This window comes from Bos taurus, chromosome 29 (assembly GCF_002263795.3).
Source record: "Bos taurus isolate L1 Dominette 01449 registration number 42190680 breed Hereford chromosome 29, ARS-UCD2.0, whole genome shotgun sequence".
Classification (NCBI taxonomy): Eukaryota; Metazoa; Chordata; class Mammalia; order Artiodactyla; family Bovidae; genus Bos; species Bos taurus.
The window spans coordinates 27,036,864-27,060,651 of NC_037356.1; the positions used below are offsets into that span (position 1 = coordinate 27,036,864).

At 36.4% G+C, this 23,788-nt stretch overlaps 1 protein-coding gene, 1 long non-coding RNA gene and 1 pseudogene across 3 annotated transcripts in view; 2 read left to right on the forward strand and 1 right to left on the reverse strand.

Annotated features, from left to right (window-relative positions):
- The window catches only part of LOC132344231 (uncharacterized), a 61,348-nt gene extending 60,990 nt beyond the window's left edge, over positions 1-358 (reverse strand). For both annotated transcript variants that reach the window (XR_009493408.1, XR_009493407.1), the window contains exon 1: positions 228-358. This is a non-coding gene — a long non-coding RNA (uncharacterized lncRNA). The remainder of the gene's footprint in view (positions 1-227) is intronic.
- On the forward strand, positions 2,268-3,202 carry OR8G40P (olfactory receptor family 8 subfamily G member 40, pseudogene; annotated as a pseudogene).
- OR8G3C (olfactory receptor family 8 subfamily G member 3C) lies at positions 20,296-21,231 on the forward strand. The gene has a single exon (NM_001390153.1). It carries the CDS (start codon positions 20,296-20,298, stop codon positions 21,229-21,231), a length of 936 nt encoding a protein of 311 aa, NP_001377082.1.
- The last annotated feature ends 2,557 nt before the right edge of the window (positions 21,232-23,788 follow it).

The window sequence follows — 23,788 nt, forward strand, 5'->3', positions numbered from 1 at the left end:
ACCATGGAAAATATTCATAATTTAAAAATTTAATATTCAGCAAAATATTTCAAATCTCTGTATTACCATATGTGTTAATGTAGAAAGGAGCAACAAGAAGATATGCTAAGGAAAAGAAAACTTAAAACTCTTGCCATGATTAAAGAATAAAAATGTTGGCCAAATAAAGCATATTATAGAGAGAAGCTGAATAGATTAACAGTAAAATAACATTGACATTTTCTTACCAAAAGCTAGGGACTGGGCTAAGCTCTTCATAAGAATCATTTTACTTAATTTTCACATGAAACAGATTTTTTTATTTTTCAGTGTTGGAGAGCAGACCTGATCATCTGAAGGTCATGTGGCAAGTATGGGATTCAGGGAGGTTTCAATGCACTAATTCTAACAGCATCAGGGCTTACATGTGTGTGTTCAGTCGCTAAGTTATGTCCAACTCTTTGTGACCTCATAGACTATAGCCCACCGGACTCTTCTGTCCACGGGATTCTCCAGGCAAGAATACTGGAGTGTTTTGCCATTTCCTACTTCAGGGGATCTTCCCAACACAGGGATCAAACCCGAGTCTCCTGTGTCTCCTGCATTGCAAGCAGATTCTTATAAAAATTCTAAAATCATGAAACAGTGAAACTGAGATGTTAAAGATTATTTAATACAAGCATCAAGTGTTTATTGTTATTAAAAATGCCTGCTAAGTAACTAGTTATTCAGTATGAAATCAACATTTTTATTGTAAGATCTGGGTATTTTGATGGTTGGAGTGTTTGTTTTGCTGTGAAACCAAATATTTCTCCAACAGTTTCAAGCAGTAATTTTTCTTCACTCTTCTGATGATACATAAAATAAACCCAATAACTCTTAAATAAAGCAATATGTTGAACTATAAGATAACTATCAGGTGTCACATAAGTATTTTGCTGGAAAAGCATCCTCAGTTATTTCAGCATTCTAATATGGAAAATATTTGATCATTTTTCTGAAAATTTCCAATTTTTTTTCTGTCACATAAAGCATTTCACCTTGAACTGAACACATTAATCCAACCATTGCTTGAGTTTTAAGTAAGATTATGAATTTTCATTTTATAGAATCTGCTCATTATCTGTACAAGTGTAAACTAAGAGTGAGTTGATTTTTAAACAAAGAACACCTCCCACAGTTAACAAATGCTGAATTTAAATTAAAATTTCTAATTGTATTTTTGTGTACTCTACTAATCCACATCTCTATCATCTTTGAATTTCATAGTGAACATCTGCAAAATATATGATTGTATTGATAAAAAAAGACCAGAATAAATGAGACCGAATATTTGTCTTCAAAAAGGCATCTTATATTTTGGGGGAATATAAACAGTTTCTCACCCTTTCCATTAACCATGAAGTGCAAATTGCATGGAATAAATTTTATACATTGATTCCCCTGGTCACAGTGGTGGAGTACATGACCTATATTGAGGTCATTATGTTCTGAACCACAAGATTGTCAAAATTAGAATAAAGGAGGAAGGTTCCTGAGTTTGGAAATGCCACTGAGGTGTAAGTATGAAGTCTGCCATGAAGTTAAGTTTCTGCCTTCTGGAATCAAAGTCCTGGGAGAAGGAAGTTGGGACATTAAAGCCATAGATCTCAGGTGAAATGATATAGTTTCCCATTCCTTTAGATATTCTGTGTTATGATTCTAATAAGGAAAATAGTTGAGAATAATACAATTACTTTTCATAGATTTATGAATCATCTGTTAATTTATTAGAGAAAGCACACACTACTCATATATTCCCAGTGAAATAAACCAATACAATATTGTAAAGTTAAAAAATAAAATTAAAAAAAAAATCCTAAAAGATGAAAAAAAATACAATGCCATTTTACATGAATATTATTAAGACATACATAAAGAACATGGGAAGAAAGAAAAAGTCCTCAGAGGTCTCAATAGTACTGTTAACTCTGATTTTAAAAATCTATGGGTTGGTGTTTTCTCTTAAAATGTTATGAAGTATCTTAATTATAAATTTCATGAAGTTTGTATATTTTTCCTCTGATTAAACTAGGATCATTGTTTGTCTCAGAGGAGCGGGAGAGACTCAGGAGATCCCTGCATCATGAGTCTCTTTTTATGAGGGATCAAACAATGACCCTCCGAGAATTGCTCTCCCCAGTACCCACTCACAGGAGCACACGTGCCCACAGACACTCACACACATGCACACATGGGCATAAAATCTACTCATTTTCTCTTTCAACATAGGACTGATTGAGAAGATAATGGGCCCTGGAAATCACTCCTCAGTGACTGAGTTTATCCTCGCTGGGCTCACAGAACAGCCACAACTCCAGCTGCCCCTTTTCCTCCTCTTCCTAGGAATCTATGTGGTCACGGTGGTGGGAAACCTGGGCATGATCACACTGACTGCGCTCAGTTCTCACCTGCACACCCCCAGGTACTATTTCCTCACCAACTTGTCCTTTATTGATCTCTGTCAGTCCACTGTCATTACACCCAAAATGCTGGTGAGCTTTGTGACAGAGAGGAATATTATCTCCTATCCTGAATGCATGACTCAATTTTATTTCTTCATCATTTTTGCTATTGCAGAAAGTCACATGTTGGCTGCAATGGCATATGACCGCTATGCTGCCATCTGCAACCCCTTGCTTTACAACATCACCATGTCTTATTAAATCTGCTTCTGCCTCACAGTGGGAGTTTATATTTTGGGCATCACTGGATCCACAATCCATACAGGATTTATGTTGGGACTCCTTTTCTGCAAGAACAATGTGGTTAACCATTATTTCTATGATCTCTTCCCACCTTTGGTGCTATCCTGTTCCAGCATCTATGTTAATGAATTATTGGTTATATTCTTAAGTGCATTTAACATTTTGATTCCTGCCTTAGTTATTTTGCTTCCTACATCTTCATCATCTCCAGCATCCTCCAAATCCACTCCAAGGAGGGCAGGTCCAAAGCCTTCAGCACCTGCAGCTATCACATCTCAGCTGTTGCTATTTTCTATGGATCTACTGCATTCATGTACCTGAAGCCATCATCAGTCAGCTCTACAGACCAAGGGAAAGTGTCCTCTGTGTTTTATATCATTATTTTGCCCATGCTAAACCCCATGATCCACCCCCTATGAAATACAGATGTCAAATTTGCACTGAAAAAAATTCTAGACTGTGCAAAACATATATGAAAAGAGCCAATATCATAATGGCATATCAGTCATTTGGACTGCCAAGAAATCCCAATCATAATTATCTAGAATATATTTAATAGAAAAAACTCTATCCTTAATTGATCCCTTTGTAATAGGTGTTAGTAAATTGTTTTCCAACAAATATATATTATTAGGACTCTAAGAGGTGAATTATTTGGTGATTAGGTCAGAACTAATAAGTAATAGACAAGATAATTTGAAGTTAATAAAAATTCCAAGATGTTGCAGCTAATGTTCCCTAGTTCTCAATCCATTAGGAGACCCATTCAAATTTGTATGTCTCTCTATTGTTGTTCAGTTACTCAGTCGTGTCCAAGGACTCTTTATGATCCTGAGGACTGCTGCATGCCAGGCTTCTCTGTCGTTCTCCATCTCCTGGAGTTTGCTCAAACTCATGTCCATTGAATTGGCAATGCCATCCAACCATTGACCATCTTGTCCTCTGTCAACCCCTTCTCCTTACTTCAATCTCTCCCAGCATCAGGGTCTTTTCCGATGAGTTGACTCTTTGCCTCAGGTGGCCAAAGTATGTTTCTCTGAGTTTTCTCCAGTTATATTTTCATATTATGTTTCATTATGTTAAGTATTATACCTCCTTAGTATGAAGTTTCAAATTTCATGAGGTCTATAACTGTGATTTTGTAATTCTTTTATTCCAGTTTAAATAGCATTGAGTGGTAAAATTCTTTCTAAACTCAACATCTAAAAAACTAAGATCTTGGCTACTGGTGCCATCACTTCATGGCAAATAGATGGGGAACAAGTGGAAACAGTGACAAATTTTATTTTCTTGGGCTCCAAAATCCATGCGAATGGTGACTGTGGCCACAAAATTAATAGATACTTGTGCCTTGAAAGAAAAGCTATGATTATCCTAGACAGCATATTAAGAAGTATATATAAAACATATATCTCTATATTTTCCCTCACCATTTCCCTTTTAGTAGTAGAGGAAAATTAAGTCATCAGTTTTCTGGTGAGTCTTTTTAAAAACTTTTCATGGGGTGTCAATATCCCGTTGATGCAGACCACACATTGTAAAGTAAAAAAAAAAAAATTTTTTTTTGAATATTGCTCTTAATATGTGTCTAGTCTTATGAATAGTCTAAATAGAATTAGCAGAGATAAATGAGAATAAAAAGCTTCAAATCTGACACATAAAGGTTTTCCCTTCTGATTTTCTACTTATTCCTCGTGGGCAATTACTTTAGAAAATTCCTTTAGTGTATGTCTTTAAAATTTCCTAAAGTTTTGAACTGTAAATTAGCTTGACAGAGAAGTCCCTGGAGCTCAAACAAAACCTATCACATCCTTGTTTACAATACATAATCTGATAAAAGCGAGGCATCGTATCTATTAAACAGTAGTGAGTCAATGGGGAAAAGAGAAATTCTGATTATTTCTGAAGAGTTGATACTTGTGAGACAAGATTCTAGTGGGAGATCATTATCATTATTTGTTCCCCATCAGACTTTTAATATCAGTACCAGAGAGTATAAAATCATCATTCATATCAACCAACTTTTACAGAAGGCTGCTGACATGTTCAGAGGTCAGGACCAATGATTCACAATAGAGACTATTAGATCCTGACCCTCAACAACAAGGAGTCATGCAAGGTGAGGACTCAGAACTATCCAGCAGAATCATGAGAATAATTTTTTCTCTTAGAAAAATAGGGAAGAAAAATACAAGGTATTGACATCTTGGAAAGCATCTGTGCTGTGTCTGAATCCCAACTCTTAACTATTAAAATTTAGAGTCCTTTAATTTGGCTCCCTCTCACAGCATTTAGAGATGCTCATAGTTATTTATCTATCTCTACCTGTCATCACTCTAATATTCACACTCCCTCATGAACAGAGATTTCCTGATTCATCTACTTGTTCCTTCTAATAAAATGATGGCAAAGACTTCCTGTTTACTCACTTCAACTCAGGCAGTGTAAGCATTTCATTGACTTGTGTTTAGTCTCTAACCTATCTCTAAATTTCTTTCAATATTTTTATTAAAAGCACGTGTTTATTGGTATTTGTTGTAAGTCAGGAACTGTGCCAAATACTGTATTGAGTTTACAGTCTAATAGAAAAGAAAAATGAATTAAAAAATAAACTCATAATAAGTATATATACTATTAAGTGTGTACTTAACCACTTCAGTATTCTTGCCTTGAGAACCCCATGAACAGTATGAAAAGGCAAAAAGATAGAACACTGAATGATGAACTCCCCAGGTCAGTAGGTGCCCAATATGCTACTGGAGATCAGTGGAGAAATAACTCCAGAAAGAATGAAGGGATGGAGCCAAAGCAAAAACAATACCCAGCTGTGGATGTGACTGGTAATGAAAGTAAAGTCTGAGCATGGCCCTGCCCATCAGAGCAAGAACATTACTTCTGTGATCTCTTTCCACTCTTGGAGCTATCTTGTCCCAGAATCTATATCAATGAATTATTGGTTCTAGTCTTGAGTGAATTTAACATCCTGACTCCTGCCTTAACCATCCTTACATCCTACATCTTCATCCTCTCCAGCATCGTCCAAATCCAGCCCACTGAGGGCAGGTCCAAAGCTTCAGCACCTGCAGCTCTCACATCTCAGCTGTTGCTGTTTTCTTTGGATCTGCGGCATTCATGTACCTGCAGCCATCATTTGTGAGCTCCATGGATCAAGGAAAAGTGTCCTCTGCGTTTTATACCTGCCTTGTTCCCCTGCCAAGTCCTCTGATTTACAGTCTGCAGAATAAGGATGTCAAACTTGTTCTGAAGAAAGTTCTGGAAAGAGGAAAATGTATATAAATAGAATCAATAGCATGATGTTATAGAAGTCCTTTGGTTTGCTTAGATAAGCAGTGTGTTATATTTACTTTTCAAGTTTTTGGAAATTTATTGATACGTCTCTATATAATTCACCTCCAAAATTCTCCTTCTGGCTACTTCTTTGAACATACATTACAATGATTATTTAAGGAGAAACACAATAATAAAATTTAAAAAGTTATTGAATATTAATGGAGCTTAGTTTTATTTTTAATGATAGTATATCTAGGAAGAACAACAATGCTTATGATGATTATGGTGAAAATCACCATATTATTGTATGGTGCATAAAGCACTATGCCCAGTATTTTAAATTTATAGCTGTATTTACTACATTCCTTCAGGACAGAGAAGAAATGGAAGGTTATTTCATTTGTTCATATGCCACAGTCCCCAACATAATAAATGATAGAGCAGACATAATAAGTGGTACTTTTGCACAAGAAGATTGTGACTAAGTCCAATGCCTCCCTGAGAATTCCCTTTTATATATCAAGCATCATCACTTTCCTAAAAGACAGTGTTTCTTTCCTCTAGATGTCTTCTATGCTACTTTCAGTTTTATTTCCTTTGAGATAATGAAAATAATAAAAATCTTTCAAACTGTACTGGCCAAAGCAAAAAATGCAAATATGGAGATTTATTGCAGCATTTCACAGTAGAGAGTCATTAAAGAGATTCAAATTATAACTGATATGAACATATTTATAAAAGCAGCCAAACATTGTCTTACCTTTATATTAATAACACTATAGCTATTTATAAAGCAACTGTTCATGAAAGCCAAATATCCTGCTGAGTTATATCACTTTCATGTTGTTAATGCTCTTTTGTCCCATAACTTATAGAGTTGCCATTTCATGTTCACTTCAGTCACTCAATCGTGTCCAACTCTTTGCAATCCCATGGACTGCAGCACATTAGGCTTCTCTGTCTATCACCATCTTCTGGAAGCCTCTCAAACTCATGTCCATTGAGTTGGTGATGCCATCAAACCACCTCATCCTCTGTCATCCCCTTTTCCTCCTTCCTTCAATATTTCCCACCATCAGGGTCTTTTCCAAGGAGTCAGTAGTTTGCATCAGGTGGCCAAAGTATTGGAGTTTCAGCTTCAGTATCAGTCCTTCCAATGAATATTCAGGACTGATTCCCTTTAGAATTGACTGGTTTGATCTCCTTGCAGTCCAAGGGACTGTCAAGAGTCTTCTCCAACACCACAGTTCAAAAGCATCAATTCTTCAGTGCTCACCTTTCTTTATAGTCCAGCTTTCACATCCATACATGACTACTGGAAAAACCAAAGCTTTGACTGGATGGACCTTTGCTGACAAAGTAATGTCTCTGCTTTTTAATATGCTGTCTAAGTTGGTCATAACTTTTCTTCCAAGGAGCAAGTGTCTTTTAATTTCATGGCTGTAGTCACCATCTGCAGTGACTCTGGATCCCAAGAAAATAGTTTCCTACTGTTTCCACTGTTTCCCCATCTATTTGCCATGAAAGGAGAGATGGGACCAGATGCCATGATCTTAAGTTTTTTGAACTTTGAGATTTAAGCCAGCTTTTTCACTCTCCTCATCAAGAGACTCTTTAGTTCTTTGCTTTCTGCCATAAGGGTGGAGTCATCTGCATACATGAAGTGATTGGTATTTCTCCCAGTAATCTTGATTCCAGCTTGTGCTTCATCCAGCCCAGCATTTCACATGATGTACTCCACATGTAAGTTAAATAAGCAGGGTGACAATATATAGTCTTGATGTATGTTAATGCTCTTTTGTCCCATAATTCATAGAGTTGCCATTTCATGCTGTGTTCTCTTTAAAACATTTCTTCTCACCTTGCTAATAGTTTCCTTTGATGTGCAGAAGCTTTTAAGTTTAATTAGGTCCCATTTGTTTATTTTTGCTTTTATTTCCAATATTCTGGGAGGTGGGTCATAGAGGATCCTGCTGTGTATCAGAGAAATGCAAATCAAAACCACTATAAGGTACCATTTCACACCAGTCAGAATGGCTGCAATCCAAAAGTCTACAAATAATAAATGCTGGAGAGGGTGTGGAGAAAAGGGAACCCTCTTACACTGTTGGTGGGAATGCAAACTAGTACAGCCACTATGGAGAACAGTGTGGAGATTCCTTAAAAAACTGGAAATAGAACTGCCTTATGATCCAGCAATCCCACTGCTGGGCATACACACTGAGGAAACCAGAAGGGAAAGAGACACGTGTACCCCAATGTTCATCACAGCACTGTTTATAATAGCCAGGACATGGAAGCAACCTAGATGTCCATCAGCAGATGAATGGATAAGAAAGCAGTGGTACATATACACAATGGAGTATTACTCAGCCATTAAAAAGAATACATTTGAATCAGTACTAATGAGGTGGATGAAACTGGAGCCTATTATACAGAGTGAAGTAAGCCAGAAGGAAAAACACCAATACAGTATACTAACGCATATATATGGAATTTAGAAAGATGATAACGATAACCCTGTATACGAGACAGCAAAAGAGACACTGACGTATAGAACAGTCTTATGGACTTTGTGGGAGAGGGAGAGGGTGGGAAGATTTGGGAGAATGGCATTGAAACATGTAAAATATCATGTATGAAACGAGATGCCAGTCCAGGTTCAATGCACGATACTGGATGCTTGGGGCTAGTGCACTGGGACGACCCAGAGGGATGGTATGGGGAGGGAGGAGGGAGGAGGGTTCAGGATGGGGAACACATGTATACCTGTGGTGGATTCATTTTGATATTTGGCAAAACTAATACAATTATGTAAAGTTTAAAAATAAAATAAAATTAATTAAAAAAGAAAAAAAAAACCATTTCTTCTTTTCTCTCATATTATTGCTTTTTGATTGTGGGTCTTTATAATTATAAATTCTTTTGTTATTCTAAATAGTTATCTTCTGTCTTTTCCTAGTTTAAAGCATCCTATTAATTGTTGCCATATCAATGTCCTTTAGATCGTGTGCTGCCTATTCACCTAATATAACAAGTTGCAGTGTTTACTTATAAAATCCTAATATTGGACAAAATATATAATATAACTTTGTTGGTTTTTACTCACTAAGCTCTGTTCAACTCTTTGTAATCCCATGGACTGTAGCCTGCCAGCCTTCTCTGTCCATGGGATTTCCCAGGCGGGAGTACTGGAGTGGGTTACTATTTCCTTCTCCAGAGGATCTTTCCAGAGGATCTTCCCAATGTACTGGAAGATGCATGTCTCCTGAATTGGCAGGTGGATTCTTTACTGCTGAGCCACCAGGGAAGCCCATAAATATAACTACCTCCCTGTATTTTATTAAATATTCATTCAATATCAGATAATCATTTTAAAAGAACACTCATATTTACCATTTGACTTAATTTTCATCAGTCATATGGGCTTATTTGCTTAGTCATATCTGACCTTGTGCAGCCCCATGGACTGTAGCCCACCAGGCTCCTCTGTCCATGGAATTTTCCAGGTGAGAATAGTGGGGCTAGGTGCCATTTTTACTTCTGGGGGATCTTCCCAAACCCTCATCTCTATCTCCTGCATGGGCAGGGGGATTCTTTACCCCTAGAGCCACCTGGGAAGCCAGTCATATAAAAGAGGGGAGATGGCTACAGTCACAGCTCCTGTCGTAGGCATGATTCCTAGCCCAGTGCTTTTCCCAATAAGCACAAGTGGATTAACAGAGGACAAATACTAAGGGTCCTGGAGGATAGCTCCTTGAGCTACTGGGGCTTAGGCTCTTAAATAAAACATTGACTGAGTGACAGGAAATGGTCTCACTAGAGAAGAAAACCCTATGCAGATCCACAAAAAACAGGTCATATTTCACATGATACGATAATTCTACCAGGCTTGAAAAGTAAATAGCAGACCGTTCATGAATCATATGTGGATCATTGTAAAACGTCACCCTTTTGTGTGTGTGTGTGTGTGTGTGTGTGAAGGGAGTTACTAAATGTTTTTTTAAATAGGGAAGTGACAGTTTTGAATGTCAATAAAATCACTCTTAGGTTGTGTAGAGGACGGATGGAAAGACAAGGCTGAATTCAAGGAAACAAGTCAGCAGCCACTTTTTTTTTTTTTTTTTTATTCTAAGAAAGATAGTGCATGACTGTGATAGTGGAGATTTTTGAAAAACTGACAATTTAGACATGACAGAGTGAAGCGTGTTGAAGGTTCAAGAAACCATGAGGATAAATGCAAGTGCCTAGCTTACAATAATAAATAAAAGAATGGATAACAGTGGAACTCTTATGATGAAGCTCACTAACTCTAGAATAGAAGCCATGGCAGAAATGGGTCACATAAGTCAGCATAAAACTCAAACTCTATGACTCTTTGTCTTTATCTTTGTGTACTTATATATTTATATATACATGATAAATAAATGAATATTATATATATATATATTTTTTTCTCCTGTCAATACATATACACTGAGATAATTGAAACAATAATGTCTATGAGTCTTTAAATAATTTTTATGATCATATAATAATTTATAAAGGCCAGTTTATATTCTTTCTATTTTTGTCCTTACCCAAGCCCCAGCTCTCTTTCTCTCTTCTTTTATTCAGCATAATGGAGTAATTGTCAATCACAGACTCCATTCCTATAAGATATCACCCCAGAAACCTAGAACCCTTAATATCATCCCAGAATCCTGTGGCCACTGCGATTCCAAACTTAAAAGAAACTTTCTGATGTATGTACATGGAGCCCCTGCTTGAATCTGAAAGAATTATAGTGGGAGGGATTAAAAATAAGAGACCATATACAACCTTGTTTCTCAGAGTGTTCCATGTTCTGGCAAGGTAAAAACTGCAAGCTAGTAAAAACTGCATAATCTCAAGTGATATATGAGAGTGGCTAAATCAGAATCTACATTTAAACAAGATCACTAGGCTATTCCTGTGCACACTAAATTTTAATTGTTTGTAAAAATATATCTATTCCCAGACAAAGCTTAAGGTTTTGCATCTAAGGTTTTGAATTAATTGATATGGGGTACAACTTGGCTCAGTTCAGTTAAGTTCAGTCGCTCAGTCGTGTCTGACTCTTTGCAACCCCATGGACTGAAGCACGCTAGGCCTTCCTGTCTATCACCAACTCCTGGAGTTTACTCAAACTCATGTCCATTGAGTCAGTGATGCCATCCAACCATTCTCATCCTCTATCGTCCCCTTGTTATTGAGGTTTAAAAATATCCCTTGATGATTTAAAATATACAGCCATATTTGAAAAACACTATAAAGGTCAACTGTAAAGTCCTTCGAAAAAGACCAAGCAAATACATTTAACCACATTTCATAAGAACTTCCTGATGTGTGTTTCCAGTTTAACTTTCTTGACTCATGTTGCAATCTAAGATTATTTCCAATTATTCCAGTTTTAGGGAAAAAAATAAAAGTATACAAGAAAAAAGAAGGGACTTGAAACATAGGTCCCTAAAAAGAAAATATTTCATTAAATATACAGTTTAACAAGTAGAATTATTTTAAATGACTACCTGAAAAAAAAATCACATATTTGATTAATATTCTGAACTCTTACCCCACTACCCCAAATTCCAGTTTTATATAGATTTGACTTTTGCATCAATTATTTACATTACTTATGTGTGCCTGCTAAGTTGCTTCTGACTTTGCAACCCCATAGACTGTAGCCCACCAAGCTCCTCTGTCCATGGGATCCTCCAGGCAAGAATATCTAAGTGGGTTGCAATGCCCTCCTTCACGGGATCTTACCAACCCAGGGATTTAACCCATGTCTGTTACATCTCCTGCATTGGCAGACAATTTCTTTATCATTAGTGCCACCTGGGAAGCCCCATATTACCTCTACATAAGACAAATTAAATATATATATATTTTTGCAATGAAGAAATATTTAATTTTTTAACATTTTTAGCCTTCTTAACAATAAGATGACTTGTCAGGGTATGTCCTGATCCTCTAAAACCTGCTATTCACACTGCTGACACTGAAGGGAAAGCATTGACTAGGAGCTTATAAGAAATAGAATCTCAAATCCCCTTCAGACTTGCTGGATCAGGATCTGCACTTAAAAAAAAAAAAAAGTCCTCAGGAGACCCTGTGAACTAATCTTTATCATGAATTGTTCAGAATTAACAAAGATTCCCTCTTGAAAGAAAAATTTTAACAGTTTGGGAAATGCCAACTGCAATTGCTTCTTTTCTCAAGAGCTTGTTCCCTGAGAAATGGAAATCCCTGGAGGGTATTTGACTCTATTATATTTATTGCCTTGAGCATCTAAAACCAGGACAAACCTCCACAGCACAACAGTCATAACTTCTCAGGGGGCTGTCCTGAGGATGTTTGCTTCACTGAAGCTGTAGAAACACACACTGAAGACTTAGAATTGGAGATGCTGACCTGCAATGGAGACCAGCTTCAAAAATGGCTCTGACACCAGGGCTGTGCCTGCTCTCCCAGCACTAAGGACAAAAGAATTCTGGGTTCATATTACTCCCAACAAATCATTAATGCTATTTTCCTCTGAAAGCAGAATGCCAAAGTAAAGAAAAAACTTATGTTTAGTTTTCCAGGAGTAAAAAAGGTAAGTGTTTTGATTTCATACTTGTGTTATAAGACTATTAAGTCTGGGAGCAATCACCTTGGGAATTCAGGGCAATGTCTCATGATATCTTCATTCATCCATATTATATTCATTTCTTCATAAAATATTTTTTAACTTGCTATGATGTGCCAGATGTGTGCTGTTTACTTGGATGCAGAGGACAGTTTAGTTTGATTTGGCCCATCCACTGGCTTACAGGTAGCACTTGTGGTAAAGAATCCACCTGCCAATGCAGGAGACAAAAGAGGCATGGATTCTATCCCTGAGTTGGGAAGATCCCCTGGAGGAAAGCATGACAACCCACTAGTGCCGCAAAGAGTTGGACACAATTGAGGCGACAGCATGCATGCACTGGATTACAGTGCAGCTCAAATCTTAAAACTGTGGCTCAGAAATGAGTTTTCTGAGCATGCAGTAAGAAGGTCCAATCATTTAAAAGGAATTGGTGGTTCCTATTATGACAGCAAATATAAATGAAATTGAAAAAGAAAAAAATATTTACCAGAAAACAGAGATAAATGAGGTTGCTGCTACTGCTGCTGCTAAGTCGCTTCAGTCGTGTCTGACTCTGTGCGACCCCATAGATGGCAGACCACCAGGCTCCCCCGTCCCTGGGATTCTCCAGGTAAGAACACTGGAGTGGGTCGCCATTTCCTTCTCCAAAGCATTAAAGTGAAAAGTGAAAAGTGAAAGTGAAGTCGCTCAGTTGTGTCTGACTCTTAGCGACCCCATGGACTGCAGCCCACCAGGCTCCTCGGTCCATGGGATTTTCCAGGCAAGAGTGCTGCAGTGGGGTGCCATTGCCTTCTCTGAAATGAGGTTGGTAAGGCTATTATTTCATGTGAAAACAAGAGCAAATAAAATACAGATAGTTTGAGAGAATGTAACCCATCTCAGAAAATGAAAATTTAAGTGGGAAGTAAGGTTTCTAAACATAAACAGAACAAAATGTGAGCTGAGTCTGGCAAGAAGTAGGGTACATATTCACACTATCTTAAATGTGGTGGAGGAAATCTTTTCTCCACTGTCTCTGGAAGTGGATCAAATTCTGAAGTATGGTTGAGTGTATTCAGTCATTAAGAATAAGTGCCTCACTAATTTCTAAGAATTCAAATTGTTATATTTTCCTTTTATTTCACAAAGGGTATATTTTTAGATCTTTCTAATATTGTACATAAGTTCTATTTTCTTCTCTTTAGATTCTTTTGCGATATATGATGATACCTGCTAATTATGCCATTACCTTAAAATATTTTCCAAGTTCAATACATTTTATTTGCTTTCCATTTTGTCAATGCTCCTCCTTAAAAAGAATACCCCCTGATAGTGGCTCAGTCATGTCTGACTCTTTTGTGACCCCATGGATTGTAGCCCACCAGGCACCTCTGTCCATGGGATTCCCAGGCAAGAATGCTGGAGTGGGTTGCCATTTCCTTCTCCAGGGGATCTTTCCACCCAGGGATAGAACCCAGGTCTCCTGCCTTGCAAGCAATTTGTTTACTGTCTGAGCACCATCAGATCAGATCAGATGGCCATCCAGCCATCTCATCCTCTGTCGTCCCCTTCTCCTCCTGCCTCCCAGCATCAGAGTCTTTTCCACCATGGAAGCCCTCAAATATTTTCCAAATTCAATAGTTCTTATTTGCCTTCCATTTAGTCAATGTTCCTCCTTAAAAAAGAATATCTATAACAAAACCCAGAACTATAGCTGTACTTTAAGTGTAGCACAGTGTTTCCTAATCTTATGGCACTCTCAGAATATGGTCATATTTGTATGAGGTAGCAGATTAAGTGGACAAGAAAAAGTGGCCAGTGGTGACCACCTAGGAGTTTATGGATGTCACAGACTCAGCCTGACTCCCTCAATGATGAAGACCAAGACCTCAGCACTGTTATAAGCTATTCATGACATTTTAGTTCAATGGAAGATAAAAAATAAAAATAAAAATGACCTGACAATTTTCAAAATGGTAAATGGCTTGCAATTTCAGTTAAGTAGAACAAAAAGGAAAGAAGAAAATCTGAAAAACTGATAATTGTTCAACAATTTCAATCTGTTATTAAAAACTTGACCATAAAGGACACCAGGGGCTTCCCTGATAGCTCAGTTTGTAAAGAATCCACTTGCAATGCAGGAGACCCTGGTTTGATTCCTGGGTCGGGAAGATCCACTAGAGAAGGGATAGGCTATCCACTCCAGTATTCTTGCACTTCCCTTGTGACTCAGCTGGTATAGAATCTGTCCACAATTCAGGAGACCTGGGTTTGATCCCTGGGTTGGGAAGATCCCCTGGAGAAGGGAAAAGACTACCCACAGCAGTATTCTGGCCTAGAGAATGACATGGACTGTATAGTCCATGGGGTTGCAAAGAGTCGGACACAACTGAGAGACTTTCATTTACTTTTCAAAGGACACCGTAGGTCTAGATGGTGTCAGTGGGAACACATCCAAACATTTAAGGTACTTTTTATATTCCAAGAATAGAAAGAGAACAATCATTTTCTAAATCTCTTATGAGGTCAAGAGGTTTTAAAAACAGTTCCAGCAAGAACATTACAAACAAGAAAAATTAGAGATCCATCTTTCTTACGATTATGGAAATTTAATGTTAGCAATTTGAATCTAGCCATACACACACATCCACATACATACACATCATCATATGGCACACAGAGAAAGTGAATTTATTTTAGACATACACCAATATTTAAATTCAGTGCAAATCAAAACCACAATGAGGTACCATTTCACGCCAGTCAGAATGGCTGCTATCCAAAAGTCTACAAGCAATAAATGCTGGAGAGAGTGTGGAGGAAAGGGAACCCTCTTACACTGTTGGTGGGAATGCAAAATAGTACAGCCACTATGGAGAACAGTGTGGAGATTCCTTAAAAAACTGGAAACAGAACTGCCATACGACCCAGCAATCCCACTTCTGAGCATACACACTGAGGAAACCAGAATTAAAAGAGACACTTATACCCCAATGTTCATCGCAGCACTGTTTATAATAGCCAGGACATGGAAGCAACCTAGATGTCCATCTGCAGATGAATGGATAAGAAAGCTATGGTACATATACACAATCGAGTATTACTCAGCCATTAAAAAGAATACATTTGAATCAGTTCTAATGAGGTGGATGAAACTGGAGCCTATTCTACAGAGTGAGGTAAGCCAGAAAGAAAAACACCAATACAGTATACTAACACATATATGTGGAATTTAGAAAGATGGTAACGATAACCCTCTATGTGAGACAGCAAAAGAGACACAGATGTATAGAACAGTATTTTGGACTCTGTGGGAGGAGGGGGATGATTTGAGAGAATGGCATTAAAACATGTATAATATCATATAAGAAACGAATCACCAGTCTAGGTTTGATGCAGGATACAGGAAGATTGGGGCTGCTGCACTGGGATGACCCAGAGGGGTGGTATGGGGAGGGAGGTGGGAGGGGGGCTCAGGATGGGGAACACGTGTACACCATGGTAGATGCATGTTGATGTATGGCAAAACCAATACAATATTGTAAAGTAAAAAATAATAATAATAAAAAAATTTTTAAATTCTAAAATTAAATATTTTCTTTATTATTATTATTATTTTTTATTTCTTATAAAAATCTACCTTCAAACATTCAACTTAATGTCTAGAATTTGTATTTAATTTATTAATTTCTAAGACTTATCTCTATCACTTTTTTCTACCTACTCAGTCATATCACTTATACATAAGAGATTTATTTCTTCCTTTCCAATCCTTAATTTATTCTAATTCCTTATTGAATTTGTTAGTATGTTCAGTAAAATAATGAGTAGGAATGGTGACAGGAATTATCTTTGTCACTCTCACAGTACCAGAGGACATATGTCATGTTCCACTATTAAGTTTGTTGCTTGCTATGGCTGTTCTTTAAACAGATTTTAGAACTCATTATCTATTCTGCATTTTCTACAAGGTTATTATTACTATTGAATATTGTTTCCTTTTCTATATTTTAGAAGGAAATCTGTAAAATTACTGTCGTTCCCTTCTTAAATTGAAGACCAGTGAAAACATTTGAAATGGTATTCTAGCTTGAATAACGAACCTGCATACAAATAATTTTGTGAAGTGCATACATATAATTTTTAAAAAGTTCTATGTCCCCTTAAGAAGAATACATGTCATTTAATTGCTACATGCAGTAAAATTATGCATAAATTACACATTTATACACATTTACAAATCTTGTTGGGATCCTCCTTAACCCTTTCCAATTTTTGTTAGATTTTCTATTTAAATTAATATTATTAATTTATTTTAAAATGTATTTTGGTATATTAATATTTTTTTCACACTCATAGCAAGGTACAACTTTATTAAGATTACTTAAAGAATTATGTACCCATTCTAAGAATAAATTTCACCTACAGGAGTTTTGATAGTTGCATACACTGTGCATTGAAAGCAACATCTCAGTAATGACATGAAATGTTTTTAATCACCCTAAAATCTTTTATCATGGCCTTTGCCAGTTATTCTCCCATGTCCCATGCTGTCAGTTATTGGTCTATTTTTATCTCTTTATAGATTAGACTCCTTTTCTAGAACTTTATATAAATGGAAATATGCATCTTCTCTTCTATGCATATTGGCTCTTTTTACTCAAGATAGTATTTTCAAGATTAATCTGCATGTATCTGTGATTTGTTGCATTTTATTTGTGAGTAGTATTCTACTCTGTGTGCATACGTATTACAATTCATTTTAGTTTGTTGAATACTTGCCTTATTTCATGCTTTTGGTTGTTAATAACAAATACTCTATGCCCATTTTTGTACAAGTCATTATGTAGGGATATGTCTATTTTTATCTTGAGTAAAACACCAAAGATTAGAGTTATTAAACTATGTTATCTTTTTTTAAAAAATATAAATTTATTTATTTAATTGGAGGTTAATTACTTTACAATATATATTTTTTAAACATAGGAAAATGTGTTTTAATGCATATAATTAATAAAGGATTAGAAAGTGAAATCTCTCAGTCGTGTCTGACTCTTTGCGACCCCATGAACTGTAGCCTATCAGGTTCCTCTGTCCATGGGATTCTCCAGGCAAGAATACTGGAGTGGGTTGCCATTTCCTTCTCCAGGGGATCTTCCCAACCCAAGGATTGAACGCGGGTCTCTTGCATTGCAGGCAGATGCATTATCCTCTGAGCCACCAGGGAAGCCCCAAAGGATTAGAGTATAGAATATTTATGTATTGGTTTTGCCATACATCAACATGAATCCACCACAGGTATACATGTGCTCCCCATCCTGAACCCCCCTCCTACCTCCCTCCCTGTACCATCCCTCTGGGTCATCTCAGTGCACTAGCCCCAAACAACCAGTATCATGCATCGAACTTGGACTGGTGATTCATTTCATATATGATAGTATACATGTTTCAATGCCATTCTCCCAAATAATCCCACCCTCTCCCTCTCCCACAGAGTCCAAAAGACTGTTCTATACATCTGTGTCTCTTTTGCTGTCTCGCATACAGGGTTATCATTACCATCTTTCTAAATTCCATATATATGCGTTAGTATACTGTATTGGTGTTTTTCTTTCTGGCTTGTTATCTTGACTTCATAAAAATTGTCAGTTTTCCAAATTCGTTGGACAATTTTATACCTTTTTTAGCTATCTGTATTTGAGACCTCTGGTTGCCTCACATTGTTTCAAAACTTTGGGTTGTAAGTTTTCACTTCTGTTTCCTTTCTTCTCTCTTTTCTTTGTAGATGTGTGGTGTTTTTTCTGGAGAAGGCAATGGCACCCCACTCCAGTACTCTTGCCTGGAAAATCCCATGGACGGAGGAGCCTGGTAGGCTGCAGTCCATGGGGTCACTAAGAGTCGGACACAACTGAGCGACTTCACTTTCACTTTTCACTTTCCACTTTCATGCATTGGAGAAGGAAATGACAACCCACTCCAGCGTTCTTGCCTGGAGAATCCCAGGGACGGGGGAGCCTGGTGGGCTGCTGTCTATGGGGTCTCATAGAGTCGGACACGACTGAAGCGACTTAGCAGCAGCAGCAGCAGCAGCAGTGTTTTATTGTTCATGTTTTAGTTTAGTTTTCATTTCCCTGATGAATAGTAATTTTAGTATCTTTCCATATGCTTATTAATTATTCTTTTATCTTCTGTGATAATATCTGTTCAAATAGTTTTCTTATTTTTTAATTTGCTTGTCTTCATATTATTGTCTTAATATTAATTTATATTTTCAGTAACAGTCTGTAGTCAGTGGCTTGCTTTTAATATTCTAATAATACACTTGAAGAACAATTTTTAATTTGGATATAACAGAATTGATCAATATTGTACAGTTAGCATGTGTTCTAATACATACTAACTATACAATATTATAGTTTAGTGTTTAAACTATAGTTTAAATGATACTTTAGTGTTTTTTCCCAGAAGTTTAATAGTTTAGTTTTTTGCTTAGAATTAAGATTCATTTCAATTATATTTTTATTTAGCTGTGAGGTAGAACATTTTAGAGTTTGTTTCTTCTTTTTAATTTTTATTCAAGTAGAAATTATTTTAATATACTTTGATCCATAAACAGATAAAATAATCTGTTTATTATTTAATAGAATAGGGAACTGCATCTATTATTCTATATCCTCTATTTTTATGACTCTTTTTATACCCTCTTAGTTAATGAAAGATAAAAATGGCTTAAACATAATAACTGATTTTTCTATGTATTTTGAAGTGTATGATTATCTCTTATTTTCAATTGATAACATATTATAACAACAATTATTACCATTTTCAGAGTGTTAAACCTTGCTAATTAAATAATGAAGTTATTTTACTTTTCCAGGTTTATCACTGTAAATGATGGGTCAGTAGAAGAACACATACACTTGGACTTTAAAGTGCTTATTTAATTTAAGCACTTAAATATAGTGCTTAAGCACTATATTTCTTCTCTCAAGTAAAGACAGAGGCATTTGGACCACAAGCAGGCTAAAGGTGAGACAATTCGGTATTACGTCTGCACAATAAATGTTGTCTGTGTTATTTTAATTCAAGAACAATATTAAAAAATCTGATGATTTTTATGTAGAAACCCAAATTTTTGATTTTCAGAAAAATAATTCCAAAATCTAGTAATGATGTGTCTCTTTTCACCCCTGGCAGAAATCAGTTGTTGATGAATAAAAGATTTTGCACTTATATGGGATTTGCTCTTCCTAGGTTGATGCTCAATCAGCTTCTGTCATTTTTAATAGGTCTTCTAAGTTTTCAAGTCTGCAAACCACACTTTAGAAAAAAAACATTTAAAGATAAATGAAATGTCCAAACTAGAGAGTAATCACTCAAAAACCTAAACTGATAATCAGCCAGAGCCCTGAAATACTTTTAAATTAGATAATTTAATACCTTTAATATAAAGGTGCAAAAACATGTAATTAAGAAAGTATTACTTAGGTAAACTTATCCAGAGTTAAAATTATTCACAGAAAGCAAGAGAAAATTCAAATGATTAATTTTCTATGTAATTTGCCATTAATAGGGGGCATAGCAAAGTCATGAGTCCAAAAACTGTCCCTTACTCTCTCCCCTTCAGAAACTACCCAGAGAGAAATGGCTGCAGGAAATCACTCCTCAGTGACTGAGTTCATCCTTGCTGGGCTCACAGAGCATCCAGGACTCCAGCTGCCCCTTTTTCTCTTCTTCCTAGGAATCTATGTGGTCACGGTGGTGGGGAACCTGGGCATGATCACACTGATAGGGCTCAGTTCTCACCTGCACACCCCAATGTACTATTTCCTTACCAATTTATCCTATATCGATCTCTGTCATTCCACTGTTGTCACCCCCAAAATGCTTGTGAACTTTGTGACAAAGCAGAACATCATCTCCTATCCTGAATGCATGACTCAGTTGTATTTCTTCATTGTTTTTATTATTGCAGAGTGTCACATGCTGGCTGCAATGGCATATGACCGCTATGTTGCCATCTGCAACCCCTTGCTTTACAATGTCACCATGTCTTATCACATCTGCTTCCGCCTCACAGTGGGAGTTTATATTTTGGCCATCACTGGATCCACAGTCCATACAGGATTTATGTTGAGACTCTTTTTCTGCAAGAACAATGTGGTTAACCATTATTTCTGTGATCTTTTCCCACTCTTTGAGCTATCCTGTTCCAGCATCTATATCAATGAATTATTGGTCATATTCTTGAGTGCATTTAACCTCCTGACTCCTGCCTTAACTATCCTTGCCTCCTATATTTTTATCCTCTCCAACATCCTCCAAATCCACTCCAACAAGGGCAGGTCTAAAGCCTTCAGCACCTGCAGTTCCCACCTCTTAGGTGTTGCTGTTTTCTATGGATCTGCAGCATTCATGTACCTGCAGCCATCATCTGTGAGCTCCATGGACCAAGGGAAAGTGTCCTCTGTGTTTTATACCATCCTTGTGCCCATGCTGAATCCCTTGATCTATAGTCTGCGGAATAAAGATGTCAAGTTTGCTCTGAGGAAAATTCTGGACAGTAGAAAACATTCATGAATTGAATCTGTATCATGATGTCATAGTAATAATTTGCCGTGAGTTAGGTTTGTTATTTAAATATTTATAGCTTCAGTGACACTTCCCCATATAACTCATCTCTAACATTCTCTTCCTGGACACTTCTTCAAAGGTATATTACAAAGATTATGAATGGAGAAATGGAAGAATAAAATAAAATGTTCTTGAGGATTAACAGAGCCTTTGTTTTATTTTTAATGAACTACAATAAAGCAAAACTACAGCAATGATGATGATGAAGAAAATTATAGTAATATACTTTATTATGCTATTATTTGTAGAGATGTGGAAGGACCTAGAATCTGTCCTATAGAGTGAAGTAAAGCAGAAACAGAAAAACAAATATCATTTGTTATAAAGGAAAAACTAACATTGTAAAGAAATTATATTTCAATAAAAATAACAAATAATGAATGATTTATGAAATATAAACACTATGCCCTATCTTTGAATGGGTAACTGTTTACCGTATTCTCTCATGGCAGGCTCTAGTATAATTGAAGCTTATTTCATTTGAGTAAGTGATTGAGTTTTTTGACAGTTTCAATGTGGAAAAATGATGGAGAAGCACTGTGTCACCCAATTGTAAATCTTTTAAAAATAATTGAACCTAATATATTTAATCATATTTTATAAGTGCTCCCTAATGTGAGTTTCCAATTTATCTTACATCATGCTAAAATCTAAGACTGCTTCCAGTTATTCCAGCTTTGGAAAAAAAGCAAAAGTATATAAAAAAAAAAGATTTTATGAAATATAATTGCCTAATAAGAAACTATTTCATTAAATATACAATTTAACAAGTAAAATTATTAGTGATATTAATTATTATTATTAGTGAAATTATTATAATAATAAAAATTATTACTTTTTATTAAAAAACCCCAAATACTACATCAGTATTCTGAATTTTTGCCCCATAATTATAAAATTCAATTATATATAGATTTCATTGTTAAATCAATTATCTATATCACCTATTTCTATAAAAATTAAATATAGTTACTACATGAAAAATGATATTAACTCATTATTAAAGCTTTCTGGCTTTATTAACAGTAAGATAAATTGTCAGAATATGTCCTGATACTCTAAATCTGCTATTCGCAGTCTGGACCATGAATCCACAGCACTGGTAGAAGCTTGTAAGAAATGCAGAATTTCAGATCCAACTTAGACCGGCTGGATCAGGATCTGCATTTTAACAAAATCCTCAGGAGATCCTGTGAACAAATCTTTATCACTAATTGGTAAGTTCAGGATTGACAAATAATACCTTTTGAAAGAAAATGTTGGATAACTGGGGACCCATCACCTGCAATTGCCTCTTTTCTCAAGAACCAGTCTCTTGAGAAATGAAAATCCTTGGGGAGTATTTGACTCCATGTTATTTATTGTTTGGTATATCTAAATCCAGTACAAACCTCATAGTATGGTGATCACAAGAGCTCAGGGGAGAACTGAGAAAGGTCAGGATGTTTGCTACCCTGAAAAAACAACATTGAAGACTTAGAATTGGAGATGCTGATGTGTAATGCAGAACAGCTTCAAAATTGACTCTTAAGACCAAGGCTGTCAGACCTGCTGTCCCAGCAGTAAAGACAGCAGAATGCTGGGTACCTATCACTCCCTACACTAACACTAGTGCTATTCTTCCCTGAGAACACACTGTGAAATAGATTTGGCATTGATTTCTAGGAACAAAGAAAGGTGAGTGTGTTAACTTTGTACTTGATATTTGAGACTTCAATTATGAAAGTAATAATCATTGGCATTCAGGCAAATATTCCACAACTTCTTCATTCATATAATTATCAATTTATTCACAAACCATGTTTTTAAACCTGCTGTGATGTGCCAGATGTGGGCTGTTTTCTTGGATATAGAGGAGACTAAGTCAGATTTGTTCATCACTTGACTTAAAGTGCAGCTGGAGTCTGAAAATGTGCTGTTTAGAAATGAAAGATTCTTCAGCATATAGTAAGAAAATCTAATCGATTAGAAGGAGTCTAAGGATTTCTGCTTTTCTTGTGGCTCAGGTGGTAAAGAATCTGCTGTACAATGCAGAAGACCTGGGATTAATACTTGGGTTGGGAAGATGCCCTGGAGAAGAAAATGGCAACCCACTCCAGTATTCTTGCCTGGAGAGCCCCATGGACAGAGAAGGCTGGTGGGCTAGAGTCTATGGGGTCACAAAGAGTCAGACATGACTGAGCAGCTATCACTACTACTACTATGATGACATTAGTTGTAAATGAGATTAGTAAAGAAAAACTGTTTAGCAGATAATAGAGATGAATGAGGTGGTGAGACTTATTTCATGTGAAAACATGAGCAAGTAAAAATCTAGACAAGTTGAGAGAATTTGACTTACTCCAGAAAATGAACATTTTCTGAATTTGAATGTAATTTCTGAAACTGGAAGGAATCAGATGTGAACTGAGTCTGTTTGAGTGTATTTAGTGATTAAGAATAGACATTTTGCACTGGGATGACCCAGAGGGATGGTATGGGGAGGGAGGTGAGAGGGGGGCTC

What these genes read in the sequence shown, in the direction of transcription:
- OR8G3C (NM_001390153.1), top strand. Translation starts at nt 20,296, where the DNA reads ATGGCTGCAGGAAATCACTCCTCAGTGACTGAGTTCATCCTTGCTGGG.